Source organism: Chiloscyllium punctatum, chromosome 21 (genome assembly GCF_047496795.1).
Source record: "Chiloscyllium punctatum isolate Juve2018m chromosome 21, sChiPun1.3, whole genome shotgun sequence".
Lineage (NCBI taxonomy): Eukaryota > Metazoa > Chordata > Chondrichthyes > Orectolobiformes > Hemiscylliidae > Chiloscyllium > Chiloscyllium punctatum.
The window spans coordinates 21,323,166-21,346,175 of NC_092759.1; the positions used below are offsets into that span (position 1 = coordinate 21,323,166).

A 23,010-nucleotide genomic window follows, 5' to 3' on the forward strand; every position below is an offset into this window, starting at 1 on the left:
ACCCCTGTGATGCCAGACCCACAGAAATGTGGAAAGCATAGTATTACAGACGCTATAAATCTGAAATAAAAACAGATCATGAGGAAAACACCTAGCAGATCAGACAGCTTCTATGAAGAAGAAAATTAAGGGTTAATATTCCAGGTCAAGGATCTTCATCTTTGATGGCCAGCCTCATGCAGGAATTGAGAGAAATATCGGAGATCATTGGCAGAGTAGGGGAGAAAACATTCTATTAAAATTGAGAGGGGAGTGGAGATGAGCTCAGATTTGGATTTGGCTAAAGATGCCCCATCTACCTTGTCCCAGTAAAGGCGAAGTTGACTGAGCCAATCAAACGAAGTCACGTCCATACACCCCAGCTTGTACAGTTTGTCGATGACATCTCTTGCATGAACTTCCACTGTCACCAAAGCCACAATCTTCAGGCGCATGATCTTAGTCAGATTTCCACGGATAGCTTCGGAATACTTGCGTAGCATGCTCACCTGCAAAGGTGGTGATGTTAAGGTTAGGGTTTAATGAAAGCACTAACTGTCCAGCGAATCTCAATTATAACAGGGTTACTTCTTTCACCCTGCACCCCCCCACCTTTCTCTTTCTCGCTCTCTCCACATCTTCTCCTTTCTCGCCCAGCCCCCGACCTTTAGTGCAGTGCTCCCTAAAATTTTATCCCACTGTGGCCTAATTTCTGAGGCCTGCAAGTTGTTATGACCCCTCAGTGTGACCTGGGAGAGTGCACTGGGGAGACTGTGAGAGTCAGGGTGATGGATGTGGACCTGCTAAAGCTGGAGCACAGACATTATAACTCAGTCAGGGGCCCAAGTGGGACCATTGTTGTCTTAGAGATTTCAACCCCAAAGTAACCCATTCGGAGTCCAGAGCCTGCACGTTTGGAATCCCTGCCAAAGTCCATCCAGTATAGATTCCCCCATGCAGTGTTAATGGGAATTGGAAATGATTGTGTTGGCCTGTTCATTGGCCTATGTAATTGTAGTTGATTGTTGAAGAAGGAAGGTGAAGCTGGACTGACTGACTTCACACTTAGAGGTAAATGAGAGAAAATACACTGGGGACATTTAGGTTAGAGTAGATTCCCTACAGTATGGAAACAGACCCTTTGCACCCCACCCCCCCAATAAGTCCACACCAACCCTTTGAAGAGTAACCCACCCAGACCCATTCCTCTACCCTATATTTAACCCTGAATACACCTAACACGACGGGCAATTTAACATGGCCAATTCACCTGATCTGCACATCTTTGGATTGTGGAAGGAAACTGGAGCACCCATGCAGACACGGGAGAATGTACAAACTCCACACAGACAGTCGCCTGAGACTGGAATCAAACTGAGATCCCTGGTGCTGTGAGGCAGCAGTGCTAACCACTGAGTCACCATGCTGCCCATTTAACTGACTCTTGGATAGGCAGATGGAAGATAGTACAATGAGGGGTATATAGGCTAGTCTGATCTTAGAGTAGGACAAATGCCAGCACAATATCAAGGGCTGAAGGACCTGTTCTGTGCTCTACTGTTCTATGTTCGAAAACTTGGGGCTCCGTGTATTGACCAAGTTTGTTGAAATTTCTGTAAATTCTATGTTTTAAAGTTCTGTAACTGTACCATTATGATTTAGAGTTAGAGGTAAATCAGATAAAATAAGATATAGGGAGCTAGTGAATACACAACAACCCAGGATTACATAAAAGGGAAGGCTCCAAACATTGGGATAATTTCTGCAGCAGAACAGAACAGAGCATAGAGATTATATTTCCAAAACCCATGGTGGGAACCCAGCTGGTGAATGAGGGTGAAGGTAGGGGATAGAACAGACCAGTGACGGTAGAGCCTGTTGCTGCAGCTGACTATACCCAGCAGTACAACAAGCCACTGTCACCAGTTCATGATGTTACTGAAGTGCATCTGTACAAGCTGATGGCAGCAAGCACGCCTGACAAAAAAAACTGCTCATGGATGACCTTCAGCCAACTTTCCCACCAAATATAGAACCCGAGAGTGGAATTTGGCCCATCCAGTCTGTCTTTTTGACAGGTTAGTCCCACCAATTCACATTTCCGTCTTTCCAGCTTGTCCTTTGCACATATCTGTGAGTTATATTTTTTTATTAAAGATGTATCTAATTTCCTTTTGAAAACCACCACTCTCACAGGCAGCATGTTCCAAATCCTAACTCGACTTTGCCGAACCAAGGTTTTCTTCCCTCTCATGTACTTCCTGGTTCGAGGTTCTCAATATCCAAACTGTGTAAAGATTGCATAGTGTGAAACATATCTTCCCACCTCTCCTCTTAGCATTTTCTGCTTTAGAATGAGCTATAACCCGAACCACCCGAACCCGAGGCTATCCCTGGGTCCTGAGATGAATATAAAGGCAGTAGGAGTATAATTAATATAAAATAAGGAAAGCAAAAAGGGAACATGAGATAGCTTTGTCAAATAGGGTTAAGGAGAATCCAAAGACATCTCACAAATGCATTAAGGACAAAAGGCTAACTAGGGAGAGAATAGGGCCCCTTTTAAAGATCAGCAAGGCGGCCTGTGGAGCTGCAGGAGATGGGGGATATATTAAGTAAGCATTTTGCATTAGTGTTTACTTTGGAGAAGGATATGGAAGATAAAGAATGTGGGGAAATAAATAGCAACATCTTGAAAAATGTCTATATTACAGAGGAGGTGGTGCTAGATGGCTTAAAATGCATAAAGGCGGATAAATCCCCTGGACCAGATCAGGTGTACCCGAGAACTCAGTGGGAAGCTGGAGAAGTGATTGCTGGGCCTCTTGCTGAGATATTTGTATCATTGATAGTCACAGGAAGATATCGAATGTAGGGAAATAGATGGTGACATCTTGAGAAATGTCCATATTAGAGAGGAGGAAGTGCTGGATGTCTTGAAACACATAAAGGTAGATAAATCCCCAGGACCTGATCAGGTGTACCTGAGAACTCTGTGGGAAGCTAGAGAAGTGATTGCTGGGCCTCTTGCTGAGATATTTGTATCATCGATAGTTACAGGTGAGGTGCCAGAAGACTGAAGGTTGGCTAACGTGGTGCCACTGTTTAAGGGGGCGGTAAAGACAAGCCAGGGAACTATAGACCAGTGAGCCTGACCTCAGTGGTACGTAAGTTGTTGGAGGGAATCCTGAGGGACAGGATGTACATGTATTTGGAAAGGCAAGGACTGATTAGGGATAGTCAACATGGCTTTGTGCGTGGGAAATCATCTCTCACAAACTTGATTGAGTTTTTTGAAGAAGTAACAAAGAGGATTGATGAGGGCAGAGCAGTAGATGTGATCTATATGGACTTCAGTAAGGCGTTCGACAAGGTTCCCCATGGGAGACTGGTTAGCAAGGTTAGATCTCACAGAATACTGGGAGAACTTGCCATTTGGATACAGAACTAGCTCAAAGGTAGAAGACAGAGGGTGGTGGTGGAGGGTTGTTTTTCAGATTGGAGGCCTATGACCAGTGGAGTGCCACAAGGATCAGTGCTGGTTCCACTGCTTTTCATGATTCATATAAATGATTTGGATGTGAGCATAAGAGGTATAGTTAGTAAGTTTGCAGATGACACCAAAATTAGAGGTGTAGTGAACAGCGAAGAAGAGTACAACAGGATCTTGATCAGATGGGCTGAGAGGTGGCAGATGGAGTTTAATTCAGATAAATGTGAGGTGCTGCATTTTGGAAAGGCAAATCAGGGCAAGACTTATACACTTAATGGTAAGGTCCAAGGGAGTGTTGCTGAACAAAGAGACCTTGGAGTGCAGGTTCACATTTCTTTGAAAGTGGAGTTGCAGGTAGATAGGATAGTGAAGAAGGTGTTTGGTATGCTTTCCTTTATTGGTCAGAGTATTGAGTACAGGAGTTGGAACATCATCTTGCAGCTGAACAGGACATTGGTTAAGCCACTTTTGGAATATTGCATGCAATTCTGCTCTTCCTGCTATAGGGATGTTGTGAAACTTGAAAGATTCACAATGTTGTCACGGTTGGAGGGTTTGAGCTAGTGGGAGAGGTCCAATAAGCTGAGGCTATTTTCCCTGGAGTATCAGGGGCTAAGAGGTGACTTTATAGAGGCTTATAAAATCAAGAGGGGCATGGATAGGGTAAGGGAGTCCAAAATGAGAGGGCATAGGTTTAGAAAGTTAAAAATCACACAACACCAGGTTATAGTCCGACAGGTTTAATTGGAAGCACACTAGCTTTCGGAGCGCTGTTCCTTCATCAGGTGTTGGACTATAACCTGGTGTTGTGTGATTTTTAACTTTGTACACCCCAGTCCAACACCGGCATCTCCAAATCATAGGTTTTGGGTGAGAGTGGAAAGATTTAAGAGGGACATAAGGGGCAATGTTTTCACACAGAGGGTGGTGCGTGAATGAAATGAGCTGCCAGAGGAACTGATACAATTACAACATTTAAAAGACATCTGGGTGGGTAAATAAATAGGAAGGGTTAGAGGAATATGGGCCAAATACTGGCAAATGGGACCAGATTAGGTTAGAATAATCTGGTCGACATGGACAAATTAAACCAACAGGCCTGTTTCCATGCTGCACATCTGTATGACTCTCAGTCATTGGGAAGTAGAGCTCTGAGCACTGTGCAGTTCTTGGACAGTCAGTTTATGGTCTCCCACCTTGGAATAAAATATGTAGGCACAGCCAGAATTCAGGATCAGTGCATCACCGAGCTGAACACACCTGCTTCCTTTTGATAACACGGACAGGTTTCTTCTCCCCTTGTTCCTTGGCTGTCACCAGAGCCTTGGTCACATCAGTGGTCCACTGAATCTGACTTGCAGTGATGAGCATCTGTGACGAAATGAAGGACTGAATGTTGGCTAGACTGAAAATGTGAGGTATAATCATTGAAAATAAATGTAAGTTTTCCCCACACCATGAGTAAGGAACACTTGGAATAGGAGCAATGGAGGTCTACAAGAAGACACGGAACTATTTTACAGACAGTTAGCTGTGACATCAGGCAGACTATAAGCTAACAGATGAGTTAAATAGTTTTATCAACTGTACCTGTCCTCTGGTCTATCAAAGCTGTCACTACCACTTTTAATTCAGCAGGTTCAGAACTAACAGCAGTACTAACAGTCCCGCTCAGGAACAATGCAAGTATGCATATTATTGGGATGTTGCAGAGGAAACTTTACGCTACACCTCATCCCATGCTGTTCCTGTAGAGGGAGCTTTACTCTGTATCTAACCCCGTGCTGTCCCTGTCCTGTGGGTGTTTGATGGGGGAGTTACTGATTGAGTGTGCAGTACTGTGTTCATCTCTGTTACTGGGGGAGGGTTTGATATGAACAGGGTTCCTGTCTGTTACTGACAGAGTGTGGTATTAACAATATTCCTGTCTGTTACTGAGAGAGTGTGGTATTATGTCTGTTACTGAGAGAGTGTGGTATTAACCGTATTCCTGTCTGTTACTGAGAGAGTGTGGTATTAACGGTATTCCTATCTGTTACTGAGTATGTGTGGTATTAACAATATTCCTGTCAGTTACTGAGAGAGTGTGGTATTAACCGTATTCCTATCTGTTACTGAGTATGTGTGGTATCAACAATATTTCTGTCAGTTACTGAGAGAGTGTGGTGTTAACAATATTCCTATCAGTTACTGAGAGAGTGTGGTATTAACTGTATTCCTGTCAGTTACTAAGAGAGTGTGGTATTAACAATATTCCTGTCTGTTACTGAGAGAGATTGGTAGTAACGGTACTCCTACCTGTTACTAAGAGAGTGCGGTGTTAACGGTATTCCTGTCTGTTATTGACTGAGTATGATATTAATAGTATTCCTGTCTGTACTGAGAGAGTGTGAAATTAACAACATTCCTGTCTATTACTGAGAGAGTGTAGTATTAACAATATTCCTGCCTGTTACTGAGAGAGTGTGCTATTAACAATATTCCTGTCTGTTACTGAGAGAGTGTGGTATTAACAATATTCCTGCCTATTACTGAGAGAGTGTGGTATTAACAATATTCCTGTCTGTTACTGAGAGTGTGCTATTAACAATAGTCCTGCCTGTTACTGAGAGAGTGTGGTATTAACAATATTCCTGCCTGTCACTGAGAGAGTGTGGTATTAACAATATTCCTGCCTGTTACTGAGAGAGTGTAAAATTAACAATTTTCCTGTCTGTTACTGAGAGAGTGTGGTATTAACAATATTCCTGTCTGTTACTGAGAGAGTATGGTATTAACAATATTCCTGTCTGTTACTAAGAGAGTGTGGTATTAACAATATTCCTGCCTGTTACTGAGAGAGTGTAAAATTAACAATTTTCCTGTCTGTTACTGAGAGAGTGTGGTATTAACAATATTCCTGCCTGTTACTGAGAGAGTGTGAAATTAACAATTTTCCTGCCTGTTACTGAGAGAGTGTGGTATTAACAATATTCCTGTTTGTTACTGAGAGAGTGTGGTATTAACAATATTCCTGCCTGTCACTGAGAGAATGTGGTATTAACGATATTCCTGTCTGTTTCTGAGAGAGTGTGGTATTAACAATATTCCTGTCTGATACTGAGAGAGTGTGGTATTAACAATATTCCTGTTTGTTACTGAGAGAGTGTGGTATTAACAATATTCCTGCCTGTTACTGTGCGAGTGGAATTAACAATATTCCTGCCTGTTACTGAGAGAGTTGCTATTAACAATTTTCCTGCCTGTCACTGAGAGAGTGTGGTATTAACAATATTCCTGTCTGTTACTGAGAGAATGTGAATTTAACCATATTGCTGTCTGTTACTGAGAGAGTGTGGTATTAACAATATTCCTGCCTGTCACTGAGAGAGTGTAATATTAACAATATTCCTGTCTGTTACTGAGAGAGGGTGGTATTAACAATATTCCTGCATATTACTGAGAGAGTGTGGTATTAACAATATTCCTGCCTGTTACTGAGAGAGTGTGGTATTAACAATATTCCTGCCTGTTACTGAGAGAGTGTGAAATTAACAATTTTCCTGCCTGTCACTGAGAGAGTGTGCTATTAACAATATTCCTGCCTGTCACTGAGATAGTGTGGTATTAACAATATTCCTGTTTGTTACTGAGAGAGTGTGGTATTAGCAATATTCCTGCCTATTACTGAGGGAGTGTGGTATTAACAATATTCCTGCCTGTTACTGAGAGAGTGTAGTATTAACAATATTCCTGCCTGTTACTGAGAGAGTGTAGTATTAACAATATTCCTGCCTGTCACTGAGATAGTGTGGTATTAACAATATTCCTGTTTGTTACTGAGAGAGTGTGGTATTAACAATATTCCTGCCTATTACTGAGGGAGTGTGGTATTAACAATATTCCTGCCTGTTACTGAGAGAGTGTGGTATTAACAATATTCCTATCTGTTACTGAGAGAGTGTGGTATTAACAATATTCCTGTCTGTTACTGAGAGAGGGTGGTATTAACAATATTCCTGCATATTACTGAGAGAGTGTGCTATTAACAATAGTCCTGCCTGTCACTGAGATAGTGTGCTATTAACAATATTCCTGTTTGTTACTGAGAGAGTGTGGTATTAACAATATTCCTGCCTATTACTGAGAGAGTGTGGTATTAACAATATTCCTGTTTGTTACTGAGAGAGTGTGGTATTAACAATATTCCTGCCTATTACTGAGAGAGTGTGGTATTAACAATATTCATGTTTGTCACTGAGATAGTGTGGTATTAACAATATTCCTGTTTGTTACTGAGAGAGTGTGGTATTAACAATATTCCTGCCTATTACTGAGAGAGTGTGGTATTAACAATAGTCCTGCCTGTTACTGAGAGAGTGTGGTATTAACAATTTTCCTGCCTGTCACTGAGAGAGTGTGGTATTAACAATATTCCTGTTTGTTACTGAGAGAGTGTGGTATTAACAATATTCCTGCCTGTCACTGAGAGAATGTGGTATTAACGATATTCCTGTCTGATACTGAGAGAGTGTGGTATTAACAATATTCCTGCCTGTTACTGAGAGAGTGTGGTATTAACAATATTCCTGCCTATTACTGAGAGAGTGTGGTATTAACAATATTCCTGTCTGTTACTCAGAGAGTGTGGTATTAACAATATTCCTGTTTGTTACTGAGAGAGTGTGGAATTAACAATATTCCTGCCTGTTACTGAGAATTAACAATATTCCTGTCTGTTCCTGAGAGAATGCGATGTTAACGGTATTCCTGTCTGTTTCTGAGAGAGTGTGGTGTTAACAATATTCCTCTGTTACTGAGAGAGTGTGGTGTTAACAATATTCCTGTCTGTTACTGAGGGAGTGTGGTATTAATAATATTCCTGCCTATTAGTGAGAGAGTGTGAAATTAACAATATTCCTGCCTGTTACTGAGAGAGTGTGAAATTAACAATATTCCTATCTGTTACTGAGAGTGTGTGAAATTAACAATATTCCTGTCTGTTACTGAGAGAGTGTGGTATTAACAATATTCCTGTTTGTTACTGACAGATTGTGGAATTAACAATATTCCTTTTCTGCTGAGGGATATCGTATTAACCACATTTCTGTTTTTTATGAGACAGCAAGGCCCTCAGAGAGACCACATATTTGAGGTGAGACATTAAACTATGGCCTTGTCTATCAGCCCTTTTGGACAGTGATACTTCAATGTCATTATCAGAAATGACAGTGTCCTGGCCCTTTATAAAAGTGACTGTTGGGATATTCCTTTGATTATCTGTTTTTTGCCATGTTGCTGTACATAAATGACTGGTATATTTGGCTAATCTATAGCAGTTATTGCACTCCATGACATTAACTGTATGGGGATGACCTTTGACAATGTGCCGCACAGGAGGTTGCTGAGTAAGATAAGGGCCCCAGGATGTCAGAAGCAAGGTGCTAGCATGGATTGAAGCTTGGCTGTCTGACAGGAAGCAGAGAGTCGGGATAAAAGGCTCTTTCTCAGGATGGCAGCTGGTGACAAGTGGTGTTCCGCATGATTCATTGTTGGGACCACAACTTTTCACTTTAGACATTAATGATCTAGATGAAGCGACTGAGAGCGTTCTGGTGAAGTTTGCAGACCATGCAAAGATAGGTAGAGGGACTGGTAGCATTGAGGAGGCAGAGAGGCTGCAGAAGGATTTGGACAGGTTAGGAGAGTGGGCAAAGAAGTTGCAGATGGAATACAATGTGAGAAATTGTTAGGTCATACACTTTGGTAGGAAGAATAGAGGCATGGACTGTTTTCGAAATGGGGAGAAAATTCAGAAATCTGAAGTGCAAAGAGACTTGGGGAGTCCTAATCCAGAATTCTCTCAAGGTAAACCTGCAGGCTGAGTCAGTAATTAGGAAGGCAAATGCAATGATGGCATTTATTTTGACAGGAGTTAAATATAAGCAGGGATGCACTTCTGAGGCTCTATAAGGGTCTGTTCAGACCACATTTGGAGTATTGTGCACAGTTTTGGGCCCCATGTCTCAGGGAGGATGTACTGACCTTGGAGCGTGTTCAGAGGAGGTTCACGAGAACGGTCCCAGGAATTAAAAGCTTAATGTATGAGGAACGTTTGAAGACTCTGGGTCTATATTCCATGGAGTTTAGAAGGATGAGTGGGGATCTAATTGAAACATACAGAATACTGAATGGCCTGGATAGAGTGGATGCTGGGAAGCTGTTTCCATCGGTAGGAGAGACTCAGACCCGAGGCACAGCCTCAGAGTAAAGGGAAGACCTTTTAGAATGGAGAGAAGGAGAAACGTCTTCAGCCGGAGAGTGGGGAATCGATGGAGGGCTGTGGAGGCCAGGTCATTGAGTATATGTAAGACTGAGATAGATAGGTTCTTGAGTATCAAGGGGATCAAGGGTTACGGGGAGAACGGGGCAGAAAGGGTATGAGAAACCTATCAGCCGTGATTGAATGGTCGAGCAGACTCGATGGGCTGAATGGCCTAATTTCTGTTCCTAGGTCATATGGTCTTACACATTAACACGATTTTAGAAGCTCTCATAAAGCATAGCCCAAAAACCCGCTATGACAGACACAGGTCTGAAACATTAAGAGTGCTCTGTTGATGCTCAGAAAGCTCCTCCCTCTGTTGAAAGCCTGTGACTGACCTGACCAGGCCAATCCTTCACCCATTTATCCCGCTTTGTGAGCATTTTCTTCAGAGCCAAGCGGCAGTCTTTCAGCAGGTCTTTGAGAGTAAAGCGCATGGTGCGTTCCACATCACAGAGCCAGGCCTGAGGGATAAGAACACATTGCAAAAACAATGAGGACAGCTGAGGTCCAGATCACTTAAACCCAGACTTCCCAGAATTATCTGAGTTACTGACAGACCTGAAACATTTCCTGAGCCTGTTCATTTAATTGATCTCAGTCCTGTTCTACCCACCACCTGGAGAAGTCTCTCAGGCAGTCATTCCCCACTGACCTATGTTAGAGAAGAGGAAATTCGAGTGTGTGCAGATGAGTTTGTGTAAACCTGTATGAATAGTGAAACTGCTGCAGTCAAATAGCATGTCAATGCTCACTGCCTTGAACACTGAAACGAAATGTGAGTTGACACGGTGGCTCAGTAGCTAGCACTGCTGCCTCACAGCACCAGGGACCCGGGTTTGATTCCTGCCTCAGGCAACTGTCTGTGTGGAGTTTGCACATTCTCCCTGGATCTGCATGAGTTTCCACCGGGTGCTCCAGTTTCATCCCACAATCCAAACATGTGCAGGCTAGGGTGGACTGGCCAATTCAAAATTGTCCTGTAGTGTCTCAGGATGTGCAGGCCAGGTGGGTTACCCACAGGAAATGCAGGAGATGGGGTAGGTGGATGGGTCTGTGTGGTCAGAGGGTCAGTGTGGACTCAATAGCCCAAATGACCTGCTCCCACCCTGTAGGGATTCTAACACACATCAGTCAATTAATAATCCTCCATTAAGAATGTGATATATTCAACACAGTGGGAGAACATTACTAAAGTCAGAAAGGTTGTGGGATCCACTGGCGTCACAGATTGCAAAACAATTTGAACCTAACATGCAGCCTTTCCATTTTGATGTACAGGTCAGTCTGCCTCAGCCTGCTGTGATGACCCAAGGGAGTGCCCAACATTGCTGAGTGCTTTAACCCGGTGTTGCTCTTGCTTCTATACCCAGCACTGGGAAGAATGTGCTGTATGCAGGGGGGCAGGATAAATGGGAAGCAGCTGGTTAAAGTACACAGCAGCGCAGAGCCGAGGAATACATGAGGACAATTGGCTGCTTGCCTCTTGTAATAGACTGTAAAAGCCATGAGCTGCCCTTGAGTGACAGTAAATATAATCGCACCCCCAAGGCTCTGAAGTTACACAAGGAATATTATCCAATGAAGAGATGACAAGCAGTTCTGTGCTCCCAGCCAGAAGCTACACTTTCGACAGTGCAGGCCAGAGATAGAGCCCAAACCTGGAATACCTCATCCTAGTAAGTATGCTGCTCCATTTAATAAAGTTAGAGGAAATCTACTCCCTTTTAAAGATGAGGCACTGGTTTCAATGTAATGGACTGAAAATTGGTCACTTTGTCTCTGACAGTAGTCCCCCTGATATCCACGGTATGTGACAGCACGTATAGAGGTAGGGCAAGTGGGTTTAGTTTGGTCCCAGTAGATGACCTTGGAACCGAGTTATAGGTGAATCCCTGACAGTAACAACAGGCGAGATATGTCTGTACCTCGACAGGACCCTCAAGCAGGGTGGGATGTTTGAACTCCACGTACTCTCCATCAGCAGCAAACATTCCGGCAGCTTCCATTTTGGCGGTGGTTCCAACCTGGAAAGACAGGTCACAGGGATGGGAATCTGTACACTCAGCAGTCGCAGTTACAGTGCTATCTGGAGATCACCAGGTCAAGGTCACCATGGCAATCTGCAGGATAGGATCAGGAAATAAAATGCCCAGTAAGGGCAGCACGGTGGCTCAGTGGTTAGCACTGCTGCCCCACAGCGCCAGGGACCCAGGTTCGATCCCACCCTCAGTGAACTGTCTGTGTGGAGTTTGCACATTCTCCCCCCCATGTCTGCGTGGGTTTGCTCTGGGTGCTCCGGTTTCCTACCACACTCCAAAGATGTGCAGGTTAGAATGGATTGGTCCTGGGAAATTGCCTGTAGTGTTAGGTGCATTAGTCAGGGGAAATGTAGAGAAATAAGGGAATGGGTCTGGGTGGGATACTCTCCGGAGAGTTGGTATGGACTTGCTGGGCCGATGGCCCTGTTTTAAGGTGGTCAGTCGGAATGTTGTACCTGTCTAAATGGTCAATATTTAGCTTCACAGGAGAGAACCACTCACTGCTACGTGGTCTGGTCTGTGCCTCTCAACACCCTTTCATTCCCACAGTTCCATAAACATGATGAGACCAGCTCCTCTGAGACAATATGAGCTTACCTTGAACCCTGAGGGAGAGGTGGGGGTGGGGAGAGCAGTAAGGGGCACACACAAGATCAGGAGGAGTTGTGGATGAGAGAGCAGGTGAGGCCACATGTGAGAGAACAGGAGTTGGTGTGAGCAGATTGGGACAGATCTGCATTGGGCTGTACTGCAGCAAAATACTTGACCAGCACTTGATGGTCTGGTCTGCACAAAAGTAGCAGATATACACCGAATAGCAACCGAGAAACCCAGAGCTGGCCGTGGCAGGTGAGTGATGCTACCTTTTGCATTTTGAGGCTTTTGATGTTGTCAAAGCATTTCTTCATGTGGGGTTGCACCGCTGGCGGGTTACGGGACTGGCCCAAGATCTCAAGCAGGTCATCATTGGACAGGAAGTAGAAACGTGGAAAGATTTGGCGTTTGGTTTCCAGGTACATGTCCAGCGATTTCTCAATCTCTTCCAGTTTTGCGTTCATACCATTCAATGAGTCCAGCAGACCTGCGCAAAGTAACGATGACAGCTAATGTATTCACTTTAAGAACTGGCAGGTATCCGAGCAAGAATGATAAAGGAAAGACATGGAGTGGGTGGCAGCGAGGTGGGGGGGGGGGGGGAGGGGGCGGTGGTGGTGGTGGTGGCAGCGAGGTGGGGGCGGAGGAGTGGTTAATAAAGCAGCAACAGTACAATTGATGTTCTACAAACTTCAGAAGTGTGGAGGGATGGGGCAGGGTTAAGTGAATTATTTAGGGACTCCCAGAGAGCAGGAACTAGGGGTTGGAATTGAGTGCTAGCATTGGTTCAGGGGGATAAGAGATAGGACATGCAAACAGTGGGTATCAATACCAATTCCTGTCTGACTTTCATCCTCCAGGGCTAACTCCTAACCGTCCCTCCATTTCAGTGCTTGTTCTGTTTTGCTATGGTCCAGTTTCATGGCTGATAGCTTTGCTGTAAGTTCCCAATCTTGGTCTGGACCACAATCCCCACTCCTTCCCCCGCGTAGCTTCCCGACATCTGCCTTATCAAATTTTTCAATTATCCAAAATAATTAAATCAGCCTTGAAATTCCCAAGCATGAGGAGAATGAGCCAAGCTATTATCAAGGAATAAATTAATCCCTGGTTCTGACTCTGGCAAACCTCCAATGCACACCTCTCTGAGGTGCAGTGCCAAGACATGAGCACACCTGGGTGATGGGTTCCTCGAAGAGCATTGGGTTCCTGGATCAGACGTTGCATTATGACCTTCCACTGTACATCAATGTTCTCAAACTCCGCTGACTCCCGAGGAAGCTGTTTTCTAATGTCCTCCCCAAGGAAAATATTCTGTAGCAAACAAAAAAACAGGATCTTTTTATGCAACATTACTACCACCTGAATGACTCACAGCCTCTATTTAGTGTGCTCAGGATTTCTCTTGTGGCTACAATAATGGCCATTATTGGGGTATAGATTGGAAACTGAAACTAAGGCCTTCAGAGTGTCTGTACGGGTCAGCATCAGGCAGAATATTCATCTTCTGGTGTAAACTGCCTAGCCGTGCCTGTATCCACCTGCTGGGTACAGTATAAATAAACTCTGCCAACAGGTTACCACCTTGGAACCTGCGGAATTCCCACTCAGTTGCTGGATTGAAGGATATTGGTGGAATGAGTCTTTCTCAGCAGTTGGCTCACAACCCTGTACGCTGCTATCAAACATGGAGAAAGGTTTAAACACCTCACTTTGAGCAGCTGAGAAATGGACCCAATACCTTTTAGAGACAAAAACCCATCTGCCCTCTCAGTAGAGTCTCAGAGTCATCGAAATGTACAGCACGGAAACAGACCCTTCGGTCCAACCCGTCCATGCCGACCAGATATCCCAACCCAATCTAGTCCCACCTGCCAGCACCTGGCCCATATCCCTCCAAACCCTTCCTATTCATATACCCATCCAGATGCCTTTTAAATGTTGTAATTGTACCAGCCTCCACCACTTCCTCTGGCAGCTCAGTCCATACACGTACCACCCTCTGGGTGAAAAAGTTGCTCCTTAGGTCCCTCTTATAACTTTCCCCTCTCACCCTAAATCTATGCCCTCTAGTTCTGAACTCCCCCACCTCAGGGGGGATTTACCCTATCCATGCCCACCCCATGATTTTATAAACTTCTATAAGGTCACCCCTCAGCCTCCAACGCTCCAGGGAAAACAGCCTCAGCCTGTTCAGCCTCTCCCTGTAGTTCTAAACCCTCCAACCTTGCCAAATCCTTGTAAATATTCTTTGAACCTTTTAAAGTTTCACAAAATCTTTCCGATAGGCGGGAGACCGGAATTGCACGCAATATTCCAACAGTGGCCTAACCAATGTCCTGTACAGCCGCAACATGACCTCCCAACTCCTGTATTCAATGCAGAAAGGAGTCCAGGGTCACTACTTTGAAGAGGAGCTAAGGAGCTCTCCCAAGGTCTGGGGTCAATATTCATTCCTCGACCAACATTACTAAAGCAGTTGGTCAGCTCACTGTCACACTGCTGTTTTTGGGTGCTTCCTGTCTGTGAATTCGCTGTCACTGTTCTTTCTTTAACATCACTGCAAGCATTTAATTGGTTGAGAAGTGCTTTGGGATGCCCTTCCACAAAATGAAACAAGGCAGTGTATTCGTTCTGAAAAATTAGTCACCGACTGCAATAGATTTGTGAAAGTGCCAGTTACCTCCAGGTACAGCCACTGCCTCTGTACAGTCAGGATCATTTCGATCACCTCAAGAATCAGAGAGAGGCACCGTTCCCAATAATCCACTTGTTTGTCAAATGCCCTCAAATAGGGAGAAGCTTTCATGGTCGACAAGGTCAGCTGGTTTTCCTCCAAGACCTGAAAGATTTCATCGGTTCCCCTGTGTATAAAAAGAAATGTATTAATATCAACAGGGCAACAGGTGGCATCCACCAGGCAGGGGCTTGGTTCTCAGTCTGGTATTTTGAGGGGTTATCTGAGGGAGGGACAGTCTCCATGCAAGAGCCAGGGGTAGTTGGCAGGCACATCTGCAGCAGATCATCCATCACCAACACCAGCAGGATAGCTTGCAGTTAACCGCCTGCCTGCAGTCAGCATGTATCCCACGCAGTCAGTAGGCCGTCCGTGCCCCATGTTTCAGCAACTAGCTGTACACCTGCCAACTATTAATATCATCCAGCAGGCCGCATGCACGAGAGGCACAAATTACATGGGAGTGGCAGACATTTGCTCTGAGCAACCACTGCACAAGTTACAAATTAGACCGACCTACTGAATCTGGACAGATTCAAACCACGAAGCATCTTAAAGCAACAGTGAAACAGCTGTTACTGGTTTGTACAACAGTCTCACTTTTCAGCCTTTGGCCACTCGTTGGCCGGGTTTTCTGACTGCTGATATTTTTTTACAAATTAATAAGTAAGCTTTGAGTAAGAACTAGGATTTTCGTCTGCGCTCAAAAGGCTTACTGCTACTTTCTGTGTGCTAACCTGGTTTCTTGTTTGTTACGTACTCAGGCAAAGTCTAAAGAGCTTGGTTTGATTTTATTTTTGAGAGTTTTTTTATCCACCTTCCCACTTCTGACCATTCTGACAGTAAACATGATATAGAATATAGAAACAGAAGATTCAGCTGAAATGATCTGTGCAGTTTCTGCTCTGTGCAAGGCCCTTCCCAGTTTTATTATCTGATCTCACCCTATGAACAAAATATTCTATTGTTTCCTCCGTTATGTGCTTCCATAGCTTGCCTTTAGTTACATCGATCACCCACTCCATGTTGCACATTCTCATCAATATCCCAGTGAAGGATTCTCCTGTATAAGGGCAGCTACCCTTCAGCATTCAGTTCAGACAATCCAGATTACTTGGATAAGGGTTCTCAGGAAGGGTCTGAGAGAGCTAAGAGCAGCAAGGAGGGGACATGAAAGGTCCTTAGTTGGTAGGATTAGGGAAAACCCTAAGGCTTTCTATAGGTATGTTAGGAATAAAAGAATGACTAGGGAAGGAATAGGTCCAATCAAGGATAGTAATGGGAAGTTGCGTGTGGAGGCTGAAGAGATTGGGGAGGCACTGAATGAATACTTTTCGTCAGTATTCACTCAGGAACAGGACATTGTTGTCGATATGAATACTGGGGCACGAATAAGTAGAATGGATGGCTTTGAGATATGTAGAGAAGAGGTGTTGGAAATTCTGGCAAGGGTGAAAATAGATAAGTCCCCTGGGCCTGATGGCATTTATCCTAGGATTCTCTGGGAAGCAAGGGAGGAGATTGCAGAGCCATTGGCCTTGATTTTTGTGTCCTCTTTGTCGACAGGAGTAGTGCCAGAGGACTGGAGGCTAGCAAACGTGGTTCCCTTGTTCAAGAAGGGGAGTAGGGATAATCCTAGTAACTATAGGCCAGTGAGTCTCACTTCTGTTGTGGGCAAAGTCTTAGAGAGAATTGTAAGGGATAGGATTTATGAACATTTGGATAGGAATAATGTGATCAAGGATAGTCAGCATGGTTTTGTGAAGGGCAGGTCGTGCCTCACAAACCTTATTGAATTCTTTGAGAAGGTGACTAAGGAGGTAGATGAGGGGAAAGCGGTAGATGTGGTATATATGGATTTTAGTAAGGCGTTTGATAAGGTCCCCCATGGTAGGCTACTGCAGAAAATACAGAGATATGGCATTGAGGGTGAGTTGGAGGTTTGGATTAGGAATTGGCTCTCTGGAAGAAGACAGAGGGTAGTAGTTGATGGCAAAGGTTCATCTTGGAGTGCCGTCACTAGCGGTGTTCCGCAAGGATCTGTTTTGGGACCATTGCTGTTCGTCATTTTTATAAATGACCTGGAGGAAGGGTTAGAAGGTTGGGTGAGCAAGTTTGCGGATGATACGAAAGTCGGAGGAGTTGTAGACAGTGAGGAAGGATATGGCAGGTTACAGCGGGATATAGAGAAGCTGCAGAGCTGGGCAGAAAGGTGGCAAATGGAGTTCAATGTAGCTAAGTGTGAAGTGATTCACTTTGGTACGAGTAATAAAAAGATGGATTACTGGGCTAATGGTAGACTACTTGGTAGTGTGGAAGAGCAGAGGGATCTTGGTGTCCATGTACACAGATCTCTGAAAGTTGCCACCCAGGTAAATAGTGCAGTGAAGAAGGCATATGGCGTACTGGCTTTTATTGGGAGAGGAATTGAGTTCCGGAGTCCTGAGGTCATGCTGCAGTTGTATAAGACTCTGGTGCGGCCGCATCTGGAATATTGTGTGCAGTTTTGGTCGCCATACTATAGGAAGGATGTGGAGGCACTGGAACGGGTGCAGAGGAGGTTTACCAGGATGTTGCCTGGTATGGTAGGAAGATCCTATGAGGAAAGGCTGAGGCACTTGGGGTTGTTTTCATTGGAGAAAAGAAGGTTTAGGGGTGATTTGATAGAGGTGTACAAGATGATTAGGGGGTTAGATAGGGTTGACAGTGAGAACCTTTTTCCACGTATGGAGTCAGCTATTACAAGGGGGCATAGCTTTAAATTAAGGGGGTGTAGATATAGGACTGATGTTAGGGGTAGGTTCTTCACTCAGCGAGTCGTAAGTTCATGGAATGCCCTGCCAGTAGCAGTAGTGGACTCTCCCTCTTTATGGGTATTTAAGCGGGCATTGGATAGGTATATGGAGGATAGTGGGTTAGTGTAGGTTAGGTGGGATTTGATCGGCGCAACATCGAGGGCCGAAGGGCCTGTACTGCGCTGTATTCTTCTATGTTCTATGTTCTATGTCTCTGGACCCAAAACATTAACTCTGATTTCTCTCCACTGCTGCTGCCAGACCTGTTGAGCTTTTCCGGCAATTTCTGTTTCCATTGCACAGCTAAAAGCTTCAATTCACAGATGTGGCACATCTTTTCTATCCTTATTCTAATGTACCACTCTCCTAAAATTCCCTGACTGTGACCACTGCTCCCTTTAGGGGAGTGATTTCCAGTCCAATACACCCAGAGCATTGGCAAAATATATTCTATTTGCAAGATTTGCAAGGTTGGAGAGGAGGGTGGAGTGGATAGGTGGGAACGATGATTGGCAGATAGGACAGGTCATGAGGATGATGCTGAGCTGGCAGGTCGGAACTGGGGTAAGGTGGGGGAAGGGGAAATGAGGAAACTGGTGAAGTCCACTCTCCACCCTCCTCCCTCCTCCTATTACCTTCATCTCCACCTCCGTGCACCTATTGCACTCTTTGCTACCTTCTCCCCAGCCCCACCCTCCTCCCATTTATCTCTCCACCCTCAAGGCTCCCAGCCTCATTCCTGATGAAGGGCTCCTGTCCAAAACATTGATCTTCCTGCCCCTCAGATACTGCCTGACCTGCTGTGCTTTTCCAGCACCATTCTAATCTTGATACTGAGATAGTTCAGCTCCCAAGAAATAGTTTAGTTCATTTAACATCACTAATAGCACTAAAGAAATGGGAAATGTTGCCTTTGTTAAGTAACTACCTGAGTTTATAATGCCCTTTGTCCTTGTAAGGCATGAGATCAAGAACTGTAACTTCCCAGGTTTTCTTTATTCCTTCCAAAGCCTGTTGAGAGAGAACCCCATTGAAGATCAGTTTAATTTGCTGTTAAAACTGGAGACTACAAATGCAGCATCATTACCAACCAGCCTCACTGATGTTGTGAGCTCATCCTCATTGATAAACAATTAGTTTAGGACGGGTTGGACCAAAGGGTCTGTTTCCATGATATACACGCTGAAGGGACAGCACAGTGGCTCAGCGGTTAGCACAGCTGCCAATTTCAGCTGACCACTGCACCAGGGGTGTCACCAGTTCCTTCAGTCTCCCTAATATTCTGAGTCCTTAGCTGCAGGTACTGTGTTATTCCCCTGGCTCTCAATCACCAGGCTGATACCTCTGCCCAAATGACCATTTGCTTGAGGTCACTGATTTTGGTAGAGGTTTGGCCAAGGGTGACAGCTAGTCAGAAATGCAGCCATTCCCCAGCAGAATGGCCATGATGCTTTGGCACATGTAGGGCATCAAATCCACTGCTGACCTTGGAAAAGGAGCACAAAGCCTGGCCAGCACTCGAGTTCATAGAATCACAGAATCCCTGTAGTATGGAAGCAGGCCATTCAACCCTCCAAACAGCATTCCACCCAGACTCTACTCCCTACCCTATCCTTGTTGCCCTGCATTTCCCATGGTGAATTCATCTAGCCACCAAATCCCTGGACAGTATGGGGTAGTTCAGCATGGCCAATCCACCCTAATCCCCTGCACATCTTTGGACTGTGGGAGGAAACTGGAGCACCTGGAGGAAACTCACACAGACCTGGGGAGAATGTGCAAACTCCTCGCAGACAATTGTCCAAGGCTGGAATTGAACCGCTGGTGCTTGAAGCAGCAGTGCTAATTACTGAGCCACCATGCTGCCTATATGGTACAGAAACAGACCCTTCAGTCCAACTTGTCCATGCCGACCAGATGTCTTAAATATACCTATTCCTATTTGTCAGCAGTATCCCTCGAAACCCCTCCCATGCATGGATCCATCCAGGTGCCTGTTAAATGTTATAATTGTACCAGCCTCCACCATTTCCTCTGGCAGCTAGTTCCACACAAACACCACCCTCTGTGTGAAAAGTTGACCCTAAGGTTAATTTTCAATCTTTCCTCCCTCACCTGAAACCTATTCCCTCGAGTTTTGCCCTCCCCTATTCTGGGAAAAACACCTTGGCTATTCACCCTATCTATGTCCCTCATCACTCAGAGGTGCAGGTGTTGGAGTGGGGGGAAGAAAGTTAGAAATCTCACAACGCCGGGTTATAGTCCAACAAATTTATTTGGAAGCACTAGCTTTCGGAGCGACGCTCCTTCATCAGGTAGCAAGGAGTGGTGCTCTGAAAGCTCGTGCTTCCAAGTAAACCTGGTGGATTTATAATCTGATGCTGTGTGATTTTTATCCATGCCCCTAATGATTTTATAAACCTCTATGAGGTCACCTCGCAGCCTCCAACGCTCCAGGGAAATAGCCCCAGCCTCCATCAACATCTTGCACGTTTCCGATAGCTCAGAGTATGAAGAAGTCACAGAACCGTCAATGCAGCCCATCATTAGAGGATTGAACAAATCACTTGCTGTCTCAGAGGCTGGTGGAAGATTCACTTCTCCACAGGACTGCAATGTGAGCCAATGTTGACACTGAAAGGTTACCGGCAATTACCAGTTAAAGCTCACATTGAGTGAAAGATTGGAGGGAATGGGGCTTGCTGAAGTTAAATGCTAGAAACCATTTGGATGCTACGTTGCTGTGCCTACCATTTCGATGGAGAGCTCTTTCGTAGCTGCAGATGAGATGCTGTTGATTGCATCAGCGTGTTGCTCCAAGCCCAGCTCAATGATTTTCTCCAGGGTGAAATCATCACTAGTATGGTCAAATATTTTCTGCACCTCATCCTTAATGTTGGTCCAGTGTCTAGAAAATAATTACAGAAAGCACATGAGTAACGAGTTCCACTGCGACTTAAAAAGGACAAGTTTGTAGTTCGCAATCCACTCCCGATTAGTTGGGTTAGATTGGAAACAAAGGGACATTTCCAAACCAGTAGCCAGTTCGGTAGCATTCCGAGCATCAGAGGATGATCTGTTCAAGTTGCACTCCAGAGATCAGAGATCTAAGCTAGTCTCACATTCCAATGCATTGTGAGAAGAGTGCCTCAATGTTAGATGGACAGAACTGGAGGTGCACTGCACTGTCAAAGGATCAAAACAGAAAGAGTGCCTCACTGTCAGAAAGTCAGTGTGATGCGCCCTCAGCACTGTTGTAGAGTCAGTCTGAGGAACCATGGCACGGTCAGAGGGTCAGTGCTGAGGGAATGTCATATAGTTGGAGGGTCAGTACTGAGGGAGTGGACACTGTCGGAGGGTCAGTGCTGAGGGAGTGGGCTCTGTCAGAGGGCCAGTGCTGAGGGCGTGGGCTCTGTCGGAGGGTCAGTGCTGAGGGAGTGGGCTCTGTCAGAGGGCCAGTACTGAGGGCGTGGGCTCTGTCGGAGGGTCAGTGCTGAGGGAGTGGGCTCTGTCAGAGGGTCAGTGCTGAGGGAGTGGGCACTGTCGGAGGGTCAGTGCTGAGGGAGTGCCGCACTGTCGGAGGGTCAGTGCTGAGGGAGCACCGCACTGTCAAAGGGTCAGTGCTGAGAGAGTGGGCACTGTCGGAGGGTCAGTGCTGAGGGAGTGGGGACTGTCGGAGGGTCAGTGCTGAGGGAGTGGGCACTGTCGGAGGGTCAGTGCTGAGGGAGCACTGCACTGTCAGAGGGTCAGTGCTGAGGGAGCGCCGCACTGTCGGAGGGTCAGTGCTGAGAGAGTGGGCACTGTCAGAGGGTCAGTGCTGAGGGAGCACTGCACTGTCAGAGGGTCAGTGCTGAGGGAGTGGGCACTGTCAGAGGGTCAGTGCTGAGGGAGTGGGCACTGTCGGAGGGTCCGTGCTGAGGGAGCACCGCACTGTCGGAGGGTCCGTGCTGAGGGAGCGCCGCACTGTCAGAGGGTCAGTGCTGAGGGAGTGCCGCACTGTCGGAGGGTCCGTGCTGAGGGAGCACCGCACTGTCAGAGGGTCAGTGCTGAGGGAGTGGGCACTGTCGGAGGGTCCGTGCTGAGGGAGCACCGCACTGTCGGAGGGTCAGTGCTGAGGGAGCGCCGCACTGTCGGAGGGTCAGTGCTGAGGGAGTGGGCACTGTCGGAGGGTCAGTGCTGAGGGAGCGCCGCACTGTCGGAGGGTCAGTGCTGAGGGAGCGCCGCACTGTCGGAGGGTCCGTGCTGAGGGAGCGCCGCACTGTCGGAGGGTCCGTGCTGAGGGAGTGGGCACTGTCGGAGGGTCAGTGCTGAGGGAGCGCCGCACTGTCGGAGGGTCAGTGCTGAGGGAGCGGGCACTGTCGGAGGGTCAGTGCTGAGGGAGTGCCGCACTGTCGGAGGGTCAGTGCTGAGGGAGTGCCGCACTGTCGGAGGGTCAGTGCTGAGGGAGCGCCGCACTGTCGGAGGGTCAGTGCTGAGGGAGTGGGCACTGTCGGAGGGTCAGTGCTGAGGGAGTGCCGCACTGTCGGAGGGTCAGTGCTGAGGGAGCGCCGCACTGTCAGAGGGTCAGTGCTGAGGAAGCGCCGCACTGTCGGAGGGTCAGTGCTGAGGGAGCGCCGCACTGTCGGAGGGTCAGTGCTGAGGGAGTGGGCACTGTCGGAGGGTCCGTGCTGAGGGAGTGGGCACTGTCGGAGGGTCAGTGCTGAGGGAGCGCCGCACTGTCGGAGGGTCAGTGCTGAGGGAGCGGGCACTGTCGGAGGGTCAGTGCTGAGGGAGTGCCGCACTGTCGGAGGGTCAGTGCTGAGGGGAGCGCCGCACTGTCGGAGGGTCAGTGCTGAGGGAGTGGGCACTGTCGGAGGGTCAGTGCTGAGGGAGTGCCGCACTGTCGGAGAGTCAGTGCTGAGGGAGCGCCGCACTGTCAGAGGGTCAGTGCTGAGGGAGCGCCGCACTGTCGGAGGGTCAGTGCTGAGGGAGCGCCGCACTGTCGGAGGGTCAGTGCTGAGGGAGTGGGCACTGTCGGAGGGTCAGTGCTGAGGGTGTGCCGCACTGTCGGAGGGTCAGTGCTGAGG

At 46.4% G+C, this 23,010-nt stretch overlaps 1 protein-coding gene across 1 annotated transcript in view; it reads right to left on the reverse strand.

Annotated features, from left to right (window-relative positions):
• dnah2 (dynein, axonemal, heavy chain 2) overlaps positions 1-23,010 on the reverse strand; it is a 330,858-nt gene that overhangs the window by 190,072 nt on the left and 117,776 nt on the right. Inside the window, exons 27-35 of the mRNA XM_072591365.1 lie at positions 20,696-20,852; positions 18,873-18,955; positions 15,096-15,276; positions 13,588-13,726; positions 12,682-12,899; positions 11,705-11,803; positions 10,115-10,240; positions 4,733-4,843; positions 300-488 (exon numbers count right to left, since the gene is read on the reverse strand). Of these exons, the coding sequence (XP_072447466.1) occupies positions 300-488; positions 4,733-4,843; positions 10,115-10,240; positions 11,705-11,803; positions 12,682-12,899; positions 13,588-13,726; positions 15,096-15,276; positions 18,873-18,955; positions 20,696-20,852 (1,303 nt within the window). The remainder of the gene's footprint in view (positions 1-299; positions 489-4,732; positions 4,844-10,114; positions 10,241-11,704; positions 11,804-12,681; positions 12,900-13,587; positions 13,727-15,095; positions 15,277-18,872; positions 18,956-20,695; positions 20,853-23,010) is intronic.